Genomic DNA, 14,100 nt, shown 5'->3' on the forward strand with positions numbered 1-14,100 from the left:
TGGGGTTAAAAGGAATATGAGCTGCAGGAAAAATTGAGAATGACCATGCTAAAAAATTGAGAATGACCACTCCTTTTCCTTTTAGTGGAGGAGGTAAAGGCCCATGGAGAGAAATTAGGGTCTAAATAGGGTCATGTGACTACCTGAGTGAAGAGGTTTTAGGAGAAGACAGGTTTTCAAACTCCATGTCTTTGACTTTTTCCCTCACACCACAACAGTCAGATCCTTCCAACAGAACATCTAATCCTGGTACCCAACTGAGCCATCAGCAATAACCAAAAATAGTCTCCACAAAACAGCTAAGGAATGCTTAGGACACAGCAAACTTCTCCACAGTAGCAGAGCCTGGTCCTTCCTCTACCCTTAGAGAACTAACTAAGTCTCTAGACGAGCTGACTCAGCAACTAGCTCTCAAAAAAGACTAACCTTTCTCCTTCATGAAGAGCTGATTACTTCTTTACAGCTATCTCATAAGGACATTTTGACTTCATTTTTTAATTATCTAGTCTTGGTAAATTATGAAGATAACACATGATAATAGTTTTTGTAAGTCCTGCAAATAGCATAGAAGTCATAAAGATGAAAGGTAAATGGTGTCCCCCAGTCTTAACAGCAACAGTAACTATTACAAATGGCTGGTGTCCACATTCTTTCTCTCTCTCCAAACTCTCCTAATTTAGATTCCTGCAACCCATAACAGGAACTGATTAGATGCAGATTAACTCTGATGAATCCCTTACTATCTGAACTCTTCATTCTCCTTTTGTGAAACTTGGGAACTTAAAAGATGCAGACAATCCATTATCTCAAAGTCTCACAAACCCCACTCCTAACACACATATTCAGAAACTGAATTAGGTTTGATAGTTAAGGACACTAAAATAGTGTTTGTATACACATACACACACACACACACACACACATAAATAATGGTTCTATGCTATTATATACTGATTTACATATGCAGTTTTTATATTGGTATAATGTAAAATTCTTTAAAAATTTAATCATTCTACCTATACTGCTTTAACTTTTGCTTTTTTTTTTTTAATCTTGAATAAACCCTGAACATCTTTCCATATCAGTAAATGGAAATTCATCTTACTTTTTTTTAATGGTCACATGGAATCCTCTGAAAGAAACACACTGGATACTTAGGTTTGTTTTTAGATTCGAGTAATTACAAACAGGGCTGTGCTATCTTTATGTTGATAGATATCAAAAGCTCATAGCAATTTGTAGTCTCCCAATAGGACCTATTTCTTTCAACCTCTGTCCATAGCACTCACTTTTTTTGTTTTGTTTTGTTTTCCACAAAGTTTGACATTTATTGTTTGGCCACTTAGTGTCAGTGTTTTTAATTTGGCTTTCTGGTTTTTTAATAAATTTATATATTTATTTATTTTAATTAGGTATATATGACAGAAGAATGCATTTTTATTCATTGTACACAACTGCAGCACAACTTTTCATTTCTCTGATCATAGCACTCACTTTTAAAGGACAAATAAAAGATCTTCCCTGAATGAGTTAACTCTCTCAATTTCACCACAACCATACTTTCCCACACACCTTAACAAATAAGTAAGGGCTCTCTTTTCTCAGATCATGAAAAGGGAAGGAAGTGTTTCAAAAAAAAAAAAAAAAAAAAACCTACTCCCTGGGCTGGGAGCATAACTCAATGTTAGAGCACGTGCCCAGCATAACCAGCACTGCAAAAACAGAACAGCAACAACAAAGCTATGCCCTTCAACCTGGTCATAAGAGCAGATGAGAGGGGCTGGGGATGTGGCTCAGCGGTAGCGCGCTCGCCTGGCATGCGTGCGGCCCGGGTTCGATCCTCAGCACCACATACCAACAAAGATGTTGTGTCCGCCGAGAACTAAGAAAAAATAAATGTTAAAATTCTCTCTCTCTCTCTCTCTGTCCCCCTCTCTCTCTCACTCTCTCTAAAAAAAAAAAAAAAAAAAAAAAAAAAAGAGCAGATGAGAGGAATGTGCTTCCTCCAACACTATTTTAATGAGATCTTACCTTTATTTTCATCTGTCTTCACAACTTGTACAAAATCTCTTCTAATGAAATATTTGAAAGCAGGAGCCCGTTTCTCTAGGTTTTCATCAAAGATCCAGAGGTTGACCCGAGCCCGTGTGATGGCAGTATACAGCTGCTTAAGCTCACCATTAAGGAGCTGGTGATAAAATTGAGGACAAAGATTATGAGCCTTCTGTCTACAGTTACAATGCAATACATTTCAATAGGCTCACTCTGATCTTGGAAAAACAGAAAACTAAATTTTAGAGAAGCCCAGCACAGCTGTGAACAGGAGCCCAGGAGTTCAGTGACTACAGCACAGGTAAGCCAGGCTCTAGCAAAGTTATGAGAAACTCCATCCCTTCCCACAGAGAAAGTAAGTGAGCATGCCATCAACACAGGATAACTTTTGAATCTGATATAGATTTTTAAAGTTTTAATTCTGAAGCAATTATATATACATCAGAAGCTACAAAGAGTAAAAAGTTACAAAGACAGCGCACCCTTCATTCAGTTTACCACAATGGTTACGTGTTACATAATTGCTGTGACTTGTTTTTAAAAATTAAACCATTGAAGCATCATTCGTACTACACATATCATTAGTATTACTACATCAAAATTTCTGAATAGAGCTGAGTTTCAGAGGTGAACAAAAAGAACTACTCTCCCTTCTCTGCTTTTAGAAAGTACCTTATTTATTGAGCCTAGCTCTGTGCTGAGAAAAAGGGAGTTTACCAACACTGACACCCCTGTCCCTTCCTTTCCCATTCTCTACAGCCCATTTCTGATGTAAAGGAGGACCAGTAACGTGCAAGCCTATATTGTTCATCTCATCTTCTCTTATAAGCCTTGTTTACTAATTCCATGTCAAATTAGTGTGTAGACAAATGGCAGAATTCACCTTGTACATTTCTGGATTTACCATGAGGGGCCGAGTCTGAGAAGAGCTTGGTTTCTCCAGGGGTACCTCAACCAATGGCCAGTTTTCCTCTCTGGAGTCAGATGATGGAGGTGTAAATGAGGAAATGATCTTCCATTCCTTGTAAGCCTGGACAACAATGACAAATTAAAGACCAACAAAATATGCTTTTGAACTGCCTCCCCAAGCTTCATGGAGATTAGCTCACTCAGTGAAGTTGGGATCAAGACTCCAATCCTAGCTGTGAGGAAGCGTCCATCCTGTGGCCTCACAATAGAAGGGAGCAGGACTAAGGTTGACAAGCAGGGTCCCTTACACACTTGGCCAACATAGCTCAAAAGTGCCCACCTTGGGGAAAAACACTAAGGGCCCAGGAAATTATTCTAATGAAAGAATTTCAACAAGTAGTATAGGCAGGGAAATTCTCATCCTTTCTTACAACATTGTTAAGAAATGCCACTTAGGGTCAGCAATTAAGACACGTGGCAAATTTTTCTACCTAAATTATTCTACCAAGGATGGAAGAAAAATCAGGTGCTGCGAGTTGCACTGTACAAGGCAGACTCTGAGATCAGACAGGAAAAATGCAGGTCTTCTACTTATTAACTATGTGAACTTGCACACATTCTGTAAAATGGCAAAAACAGAACCACTCAAGTTTGTAGGGAAAATAAGATAATCAATGTCAAGTGTCTAGTAGAGTGCTTGACATTTTAACATTTTTTTCCCCTTTACCCAAACCCCAAAACCACTCTGTAGACTAAGGGTTAGCAAATTTCTCTTCTCTAAAGGGTCTGATAATAAATAACTTTGGCTTTTCAAGTCACATGGCCTCTCTTGAAACTACTCAGCTCTGCCACTGTGGTGCTGAAGCAGCCAGTCAACATGTAAGTGAATGAGTGTGCTATGTTCCAATAACTCTACGCTAAATTGAATTTCATATAATTTCCATGTACCATGGAATATTATTCTCCTTTGAGTTTTTTCCAACAACTCAAAAATTTAGAATCAATTCTTAGTCCACAGAATGTACAAAATAGGCAGTGGGCTGGATTTGGCCAGCAGACTATAGTGTTCAGATCCCAACAAAGCTGAAGTGCCTAGATTATATGCAGTATTTGGAGTACAAAATTCCTAATTTACTGTACCTTGTAAGAGTAGCTAGTTAACTCTCCTAGCTTTTACTTTTCTTTTTATAAAATGGTATTCTTTGCCATCTACATAACATCTATGTAATCTAAAATGCAGAAAAGATGAAGTCGATAGTTAATTACCTGCTTTAAGTCACCCCATAAGTTAAAATATGCAGCTAAATTATGTTAAATGCCTTAAATACTGTCCATTAAAGAGGAATGGTTATGCTACTAATCAATTATGGAATTAATCACTATATTCTAAAAAGAGATGTTTATCAGGAAATCATTTAAGTAGCTGAAAGGTTTAGAAAAAAACCTTCAAGACTATTTATTACTATCCTTTTTGTGAAGCTATTTAGCTGGCAGAATTGTTTGCCAAGGAAGTAGACACAGACACAAGTGCTTGACACTTCAGAGGACACTCCTGGCAGGCAATGTGAGGTGCAAACTGGCTGACCTTGAAAGGGCTGGGGAAGCACAGTATATTTTAAAACTACAAGGAGAGAAGCAAAAGCTGGTTAGATGGCACATGACTGACCTGTTTCCATGAATCAAAGTTGGAGACTTTTAGGAATATGTGAACATGTGTTTTTGTAGCAAGAATGTTGGCCTACAGCAATGTGGCAAAAAAAAAAAAAAAAAGCAACATGTAAAAGTCTTCCAGGTTCTTCCTGTGGGACCAACGCTTAGATTCTACTAGCAAACCTACCTTTGAGGGGCTTATTCTTGAAGTCCAAAGTCCATTGGCCAAACCAGTTAGCTAACCCATAAGATCTGTGGGTTTTCAAAGTCCCTTACATCCCATTCACACATGAGCTTAAAAGAAGGATACCCCACTGACTGGAGCAGAGTGTAAATTGTAATTATACTTCCAAATCCCCAGAAGGATAGTTTGGGGGTAACTGAGAAAATAACTGCCCCTCCCCAAAGACGAAGCAGCATCCCACAAGAGAAAGATTTGGTATAACATTCCTTAGTTCCTTCCCCATCTCATAAGGTGGCCCTGGCAACCACGTGGTCTAACAGCAAAAGAAATCCTCTGGAAAGAAGAATCACAAACAGGGACAGCAAGGCCTTCCCCTCCCCACCCTTGTCCATACACCTCACAAGCCCTAGCAACAGATGCTGCAAAGAGAATGCTTGCCTTAAATATCAACAGGAGTGGAGAAAGAGGCCAAGGTAAAAGAGAAAAGTTCCTCACAGTTGCCCATGTCAAAGAGCAATAACAAAAACTATCAGCAACTATCAGCCAGTTACCTCAAAAGAAACCCTAGGCCCCAGCCCATAAAGGCTGGAGATATATTTGATCTGTCTTCCCTTTCCTTTTATTAAAGTATTTCTTCTCATTTTCTGACAGATGCTTTATGGCTAGAGACTATAAGTGATAAAGGTGAACTTTGTGTTCGGGAATGCACGATTACATTTATGTTGGGAAGTACCACATTAAAAGTTGTTTTAGAAGTCTACCATGTACATAGGATAAAGCTGATGTAACCAAAAGATTCAGACTGGGGGTGTGTGCCCCCCTTTTCCCCTCTTCCTTCTTTTTTTTTAAATTTCATGCAACTCCCTGAACCATTAGTGGGAGCACAGAGTTCAGCCTTATTTATTTCCAGGATCAAGTTGAGACCAAACAACTAGATTACTCATTCACCAACAGAACCCACCATAACTTACAGATCTTTAAATCCAGATGCTTGAGTTTCATACTGGCACATGCATACAACTGGCACTTTATAATAAAGAACAGAAATAACAAAGTCTTCTTCCTTCCTCTTTTAAGAAAGCCTCAGTCCAGCCATGACCAATATATGTATTATTAGAATAAAAAAGGTAATCCTCAGATGCAAAATCATTCCAGGGTTAGTAAGTGTGCATCTGATTTTATTGGCAAAATTTTATAGAGAAGGGATGTATATAAGGAATTTCAAGTATATGCTCATTGTGGAAGGTTCTGACAGCCAATTCACATGTGAAGCTTTAAAAGAAAGGGAGTACAAGGGAAAGAGTTATAACTCAAAGCATATGAGTTTGTCTTCAGGCCCTACTGCCTACATTATGACTATGGTTAATTTACTTAACCTCAGGGACCTTCAGTTTTCCTTATAAAATAATAATAAACATAGCTTTAAAGGGTTGGTGGAGTCAGAGACAATGCATTTAAAAATACTTTATAAACTGTAAAACACCTATAATAATATTGGCCATAGGTATTAAGGCAAACATGACATTAAAAGAGATCAGGAAAAAATGTAAGGATTCTATTTCTAGGTTCAGCTCCGGGGCAGATTTAAGGTGTCAAAGCGGACAGTGCTCCTGACTCAGGTATAAAACGGCCCCTTCAAGCATGCACAATATGTAGTGAGAACTCTGCAAATGGGACCAGGACACAGCCAGCTAAGTCTCCAAAAAAGACTCCACAGCACAGTCAGCAATCAGCCTGAGTCCCCACCCAAAGATGGTAAAATCAAACCAATGGCTAGGAAAGCTGCAATGATGCTCTTTATTTGGTGGTTCTCCCCAAAATGAACTAAGCTGAAGGGCAAAACCATCATAAGGACTCAAGAGCCAACTCAAAATGATGGGCTGACACAGAGGTCACTGGGGGTCAACCTGGGGACTCTCTGGCTGCCCTGGTCTGCCTGGGCTGCAAGCAGTGATAGTGAAGCCATGCCATAGAGAGATCCCAGGCAGGGCAGTGGTTTTTGTTCCCCATATTACCTGATCCAGCAGGAAGGAGCCAAGCCTCATTTGTCTTCCTGAAGTTGTCTATGAACTGACCTTGCCCAGTTCTGTCCTCATAGGATGGACATTGCTAACCTTGCCTTCATTTGTAAGGCTCTCCTTAGAGCTTGCTCCAACTTAGGAATCCCTGGGAGCCAAGGATAACAGTAGCTAATGAAAACTGGAAACTGGCACTTGAATCCTAGGCATTCAGAAGATGAAGACAAGACAAAGCATGTTATGGGCTGGTTTTCCCAGTACCCTTCCTGGGAACAAAGAGAACCAGCCCATGACATCCCACGAAACAACCCATAGCCATTGTCAAAACCCAACCTCCACACTAAATAAATTGTACTTTAAAACACAAAAAGACACCTGTGTGACAAACTTATCCTCAGCTCCAAATTCTCTTCCCTAGAATGGGAATTTCAGTTCAGGTTATATGAAAAGACATCAGTGTGACATACCTCAGAATCAGTAAAAAAGTTGTAAAGGAGAACATCATCAAATTCTAAGCCTTTTGCTTCATAAACTGTTAGCACAAGTGCTAACCCCAGCTCTTCTGGAATTTTCTCCTTTGCCATTTCATTGGCAACAAGAATTACCTGAAGTAAAACAAAACAACATCAAATTCTACAAAGAAAACCATGATAAAGGTCCATCTATTTCAGTGGGAGGCAATTAAATAATGTCTTTAAAGAGAAACAGCCAGCATGGATTTGGTCAGGACAAGGGAAATATTAAAACAATTAGTCATACTCACATATCTCTGGAGCTCATCCACTCTGGGATATGGACTACTGAATTCTACCTTATGGAATAATTCAGCCTCTCAAACTTTTTTCAATTGCAAACTTCCTTTTATTACAAAACATACAATCCCAAGGAGCTCACCTGGTGGGCACCAAATTCAATGGGTTGGGTTTTCCTTTTGTTCCCTCTTAGCAAAATTGCCAAGTCGCTTACACTACAAGACTCTAGAACAGTTGGTTTGGGACCATCAAAGAGGCCAGAATCTCTAGGAAGGCGATCAAAAGATTCTGGAAAGTAGAACTGAAGTAAATCCACTACTCCTGATGCCAGATTGAGGATCCCTGAGATAAAACAGAAGACACATGTCAGATACTGTGCAACATAGTTGAGTTTTTTTATTTTGGAGGTTTATTTGTTTGTTTTGGGTTTTTTTTTTTTTTGCTTTATTGTTGTTGTTGCTTTGTTTTCTCCACACCCAGCCCCCAGAGCATGTGCCAGCTGTATGTATAACTGTATAATTACAAGCTTATTTCCAGTACTCATTTGATTATCAATGAGGCTCCATACTACTCTGAGTGCAATGGATGAAGGCAGAGATGTATTGCTGTGCTGAGAGAGTTTTGTGGGACATTATCCCCAATGTATAGTCCCATTAGAGAAAATTACCTCCTAAAGAAGAGTCAAGGCAGAAAGGCAATCTAAATAATCAGAGCTGTTTGAATGCCCATAAAAGAAACCAATATAGACTATCATAAGAAAACAAGAATTACCCTATCTTCCTTCATTGGTGCTCAGAGTACTGGAAGCAAAGTTACCATGGTAACAGCAGCTCTGGATGTTAACTGGAGACAACACCCAAGGCTTCTATCACCTTTTCCTCCAGGTTTATAGCCAGCTGAGAGAGGACTACACTAAGAAAACTTGTCAGAACAGGGGAAAATATTTTCCAAAGCACTTTCCCCACAGGTCCCATTTCTTTTCTAATTTAAGTGAAACTAACATTGACTAAACATCTAACATACAATAGTCATCTTCATAGAAATCATTCCATTTAATCCTTACAACAACCCAGTGAGACAAATGAGACAATCTCACTTTTACAAAGGGGGCAACCAGGTCTGAGAAGTTAATAAACACCTTCAAGTGATGAGACTGAAACTGGATTGAATGTACATTTTCATAGATCTCTCCATTTCTCTTAGGGGTCATGTGTTCTTTGCTTAACATACATAGATTATAATAGTCTAAATAGAACACCATGAAATGGACATCAGTAGAAACTGTTGCATCTAAGCAAATCAATTGTGTTTTCCTCTTCATTAAGAGCCAGAAAATGCAAGAGCACAAGTGTTCATCATGCTAAAAAACTGGAATCCACTTAAATATCATTCAGGAAACTAGATAAGTAATGGTTGATGTAGCCATACTCAAGGAATAAAAGTTCAACCATATAAAGGAATGAAATATGGATACACCATATAACCTGGGTAAACCTTGAAAACATTGTGCTAAGTGAAAGAAACCAGACAGGAATCACCCCATACTGTATCATTCTATTTAAATAAAATGTCTACAGTTGGCAAATCCATAGAAAAGGAAAGGTGAGCTGCTGCCATGGAATGGGACAAAGAGTGCAATGAGAAGCAATTCCTGTGGCTATGGGGTTTTCTTTCTGAAGTGATAAAAATGTCCTGGAATTACATAGTGGTGATGGTTACATATCTTTGTAAATTTATTTTAAAAATCATTAAATTGAACATTTCATATGGATGAGTTTTGTGCTATGTGAATTTCAACCTGAAAAATAATTTAAAAAATGGGAAAAATATTCACTAAACATAGCATATATATTCACTACATATTCAATAAATGTGTGTGATAGATGTATATAATGTATATGTATGTCAAGATTAGAAAAAATAAAATGTTTCACATAATTGGAGAAAAAATTGCAATATATAAAATCAACAAAAGATGTGAAGGCAAATTCATAAAGAATTCTTACAAAGCAATAAGAAAAAAACAACTTATTTTAAAAGTAGGCAAAGATTATGTCACAGTAAAAAACTGACATGAATCTAATATCCATCCCTGGAAAATGGAGAGCAAATTGTGGAACAGTCATAAAATACAGTACTAATAGAAGAAGTCAGAAATGCATGAACTGTGGTTGTGGCTCAGTGGTAGAGGGCTTGCCTAGTATGTGTGAGGCACAGGGTTTGATCCTCAGCACCACATAAAAATAAATAAATAAAATAAAGGATATTGTGTCCACCTACAACTAAAAAAAAATTTTAAAAACTAAGAAATGCATAAACTCAAGTGCCGTGTAATTGACATGCAGAAATCTCAAAAAACACATTGTATGGCAAAAATATAGCTGAAGAAAGGCATACCAGGAATGATCTTATTGAATAAGGTTTTAAAATATATAAAATAACACCATATATTGTTCATGAATAGTTTAGAATGGAAAGAATATTTTTAAACACTTATAAACCATAAAGGAAATTTTCTGATATGGGTGTCATATTATTTAAACATTCTGTGCCTCAGTTTCCTACTATACAATGGGAACGATATCTACCTCACATGGCTGTTGTGAGGATTAAGCATAGGTACTAGATGTAAGCTGTTTGGCATCACACCTGGCACAGATAAGGGGCATAACTGAAATAAAAAGCACCCCAGTTTTTTTGCTCCTCCTTGGAAGAAAAGCTGTTTTAAAGGTTAATGACTTGTAACTAGCATATTACTTCACCCAAATTAAACAGGTTCTTCCAAGGTATTTTAACAAAAGTTCTCAAAGCAGCTTAAGCATTCCCTTGAAATGTTTCCATGTCATGGTAAGTTCCTTAGGAAGAATTACTTGAAGTCCATTTTCACCCAACCACATCTTTAATTATAGATTTTTGACTGAGTGGTGGCAGAAATCATAAGATTTCTTGTTCCTGAGTGTAATTACTAACAAACTCCAAAACGTGACTCTTGCTTTAGCTGAAAAAGCATGTTAGGAGCTGTCCTAAAGCTCCCTTGCACCCAGGTCAATGCCCACACACCTACCCAGCAGGTGAGCCATGCTAGACGTACCAGAGTGGGACCTGTAATTTTGGTACAGGTGGTGGATCTTCTTGGGCTTGCGGACAGCACACTGCTTATCCACAGTGTTTCTGCTGGCATAGTGGAACAGAGAGCGCAGATCACTGAAGCGGAAGGCCACACCCTTCATGATGCTCTGGGCTGTATCTCCGGTGAGGAACATGGCATTGGGGTCATTGATACATTTCATTAGCAGTGCCAGCTCAGCTTGGGTGAAGTCCTGAATCTCATCGCCATAGAGCTCATGGATAGACCAGGGGAGTACCCTGAGCTTCGACAGCCTTCGGGACAGGTTGTACAGAACATCCTCCTCATCAAAATAACCTTTCTGGGACCTGATCTGCTGATATAGACAGAAGAGGCTATATATCTCACTCCGGTCTTCCTTAAAATTGGGGGACCGTTTTCTCCCTAATTTCTTATATGCTTCTTCAGTTAGTCTCCCATAGGGACAACTGAGGGCTTCAAAAGAACCCTTCAGAAAAGACTTTATTTCTTTCCAAATCAGTGCAGGGTTGTAGGAGGTTTTCCCTTTCGTCATTTTGGGCCATATCTCATTGGTGAACACCTCAAACGTCACATATACACGGGGGTCACTGTCACCTGTACGCATTTCTGCAGCTTTATCCTCCTCGCTATAGTCCCCATCCACCTCAGCCTCCTCATCATCTTCTTGCCAATTAGGGATGGTCAACTCTTCCTGAGTGGACCATCCTATGATGGTTCTTTTCAAGCTTCCATCTTCATTTCTCAGAAAAAATGGTTTGGGCAAAGAAGCATCAAGCAGGAGGAGCAGCTGTTTGGAAGTGACAAACAGAGGAAAGTTCTCATCTTTCAGGTCCTGGAGTTTGTGAACATTGGGTTCCAGTGGTTTATAGTGACTGGTGGCTTTGGTAGACTTGGAAAGCTCAATAAAGTTCCTTTGTACCTCCTGGCACAGGACATGGTTCTTGGTCACGAAGATCTGATGCAAATGCTCCAGCTGGTGGGGATGCTCTGATGGATACCCTTCCACCCCATGGCCATCCCCCACTGCCTCTACCCCAGCTCCCCCTGCACAGGCTTCACTCTCCTGCTCCTCCTCTACACTGTCTAGTGTTTCCACCTCAGAGGAACCCTCCTCTTCCTCATCCTCTTCTTCTTCCTCTTTTTGCTCCCTATCTGGACCCTCTTTTCTGGGTTCTGCTTCCAACTTTCTCTTTGGCCACATCTGTTTGGCCAGCAGCGGGCTTCCTGCCTGCTCAGCTTTTTCCCAGTAAATGTGGAACTTCTTCCATAGCCTGTATAAGCAGCAGGTTGTCTTCCCAGTGCCACTCCGACCAATGAGGATGATGGGCTCCAATGGCCTTGGGTTGAGGTCGATCACAGCATACTCAAGCTCACCCACTCGGAAAGGGTACTCCACTGTTGCTGTCATGTCATTGAGGATGTTGAAGGCCATGTTGGTGCTAAAGCTGTGGAACTTCATGATGTTATACTCCGTCTCCACTGCACTGGCCGGGGGAAAGTACTCCGGATCCACTTGTTCCCTGCTCTTCTCTGCCTCTGTGTCCTCCACATAGCAGCGGGGTATTCGCTTTTGGATTTTCATGTTAGCTGAAACTAGGCCTTTGTTGATACCCTTCAGCTTCTTACGTAGGACACAGGACAATCCCCGGTTGTAGGCACTGCAGATGGCCATAATGGAATCTGACAGTTTGCAGTGATCTAAGACAATGTCCCAGATCCGGATGATTTCCGTGTAGACTCGCCCTGATTTCTCCATGGAGGACGTGTTTCTTTCTGTAGCGATAATTTTCTCTGGGTTCTCACTGCATCGAGGGGAGAAGTCGATGGCGAGCTCCCACAACATCCTAGCTCCTTTGTCCAGCTTAGCTTCAAAGAGCCGGATATTTCCTTTCAGGTGCTTTAGGCGCTTCTGCAGGCCCTGGGTCCACTCACCATTCCCCAGCTGCTGAATAGCAAGGATAATTTTCTTCTTTATGACCTTGGTCATAACCTTACTAGACAGCTTCTTCAGCATTTCTGAAGTACACTCGATCTCCCAGGTCATGTTATCAAAATCCTGGAGGCATGCTTCGATTTCCTGCATGCTCCAATTGTCCTGATCATCACTGCCCTCCCTTCCTCTGTTGCCAGCAGGAACAAGCTGTGAGGCCCCAGGACCTGCCTGAGCATGTCCTTCCCCTGCCTCAGGGACAGCAGAATTGTTCCCACTACTGTCAGAGCTCCCCACACTCAGGGTTCGCTGGAGTTTATCTTTCTTTACTTCCATGACACCTCCTACCTCCAGAGGCTCAGGGCACTGAGGACAGTCCTCTGGAAGAGCTGTATCCAATTCAACCTGCTGAATCAAAATTGTGATGTCCTGTACAAGGCGATCTCTCAAGGACCGTGGCCTGATAGCTTCAGACTCCTGCCTGGTCACCTGAGCACCAGGGAGAGTCTCCCAGCTATCGGGAACTGTGGCTCCTTCAGAGGGGGTTCTGGCAGTGGTGCCATATGGCAGTGACTTGAAGGAACCCTGGGACTTGAGCTGAGATGTATGACCAGCAGTGGAAGACCTTGAGAGCTTCCCCAGGTGGGCAGCAGAGTCTTGCCTGCTCCTCCGCCTGTTCTCTGTCAGAGCTTTGTTCCAGGCCAAAAGCAGAGCATCATTCTTCTTAATCCGGTGCCGTACGTCTTTGCCTTCTTTGTTCTTCAGGTTGAAGTTGATGTCAAACTTCACCAATAGGTCTATTAGCTTCTTCATGCGCTTCAGCATGCCCTTCTGAAAGAGGAGGTGCATGAGGGTATTCCCATTGCTGTCCTGGATGTTAGGATTGAGGTAGTAATATTCAGTGGGGTTGGACCAGAATAAATCCAAGAGATGGCTGAGGAAGTTAAAGCCAGTGTCAGCTGAAAGACACAAACAAAATCCTGTGAGTACTGAGCCAGTTTTCCCAGGGATCAGAAGACCTAGGTTTGATAAAGATTCCAGCCTGGGACATCTCATAATACTGACCTCCCCCAGGTGTCTGATACCCAATTAAATAACCCAGGGGTTCTCAAACAATGGTGATTTACTTTCCACAGAAAATTTGGCAATGTATGGAGGCATGACTGTCACAACCAGGAGGGTACCACTGGCAACTAGTAGGAAGAGACCAGCGATGCTCCTAAATATCCTACAATGCACAAGATAGCTCTTGACAACAAAGAAGTCCCCAACTCAAATGTCAGGAGTAAGTCCTGAAATCACCTTATAATATTCTAGTGATCCTGCATGCCAGGATTATTGAAAAAGGTGTAAATAAATGGAAAGTATCTGTCAGCTACCAATAGTCAACTTTGGAATTTAAAAATCAATGTGCCCACCTTGACCATTCATCATGATGGTCACTTCTTCTCATTGTGCTATGGGTGGGAGGTCAGGAGATACAGGCATGCTTGTCC

The 14,100-nt window shown here is 40.7% G+C and overlaps 1 protein-coding gene across 1 annotated transcript in view; it reads right to left on the bottom strand.

The window, feature by feature from the left end:
- The window catches only part of Trank1 (tetratricopeptide repeat and ankyrin repeat containing 1), a 79,065-nt gene that overhangs the window by 16,771 nt on the left and 48,194 nt on the right, over positions 1-14,100 (bottom strand). Inside the window, exons 12-16 of the mRNA XM_026406703.2 lie at positions 10,657-13,563; positions 7,708-7,907; positions 7,281-7,418; positions 2,936-3,082; positions 2,032-2,188 (exon numbers count right to left, since the gene is read on the bottom strand). Coding sequence (XP_026262488.2) covers positions 2,032-2,188; positions 2,936-3,082; positions 7,281-7,418; positions 7,708-7,907; positions 10,657-13,563 — 3,549 coding nt within the window. The remainder of the gene's footprint in view (positions 1-2,031; positions 2,189-2,935; positions 3,083-7,280; positions 7,419-7,707; positions 7,908-10,656; positions 13,564-14,100) is intronic.

The sequence above is a fragment of the Urocitellus parryii genome, chromosome 3 (assembly GCF_045843805.1).
Source record: "Urocitellus parryii isolate mUroPar1 chromosome 3, mUroPar1.hap1, whole genome shotgun sequence".
Lineage (NCBI taxonomy): Eukaryota > Metazoa > Chordata > Mammalia > Rodentia > Sciuridae > Urocitellus > Urocitellus parryii.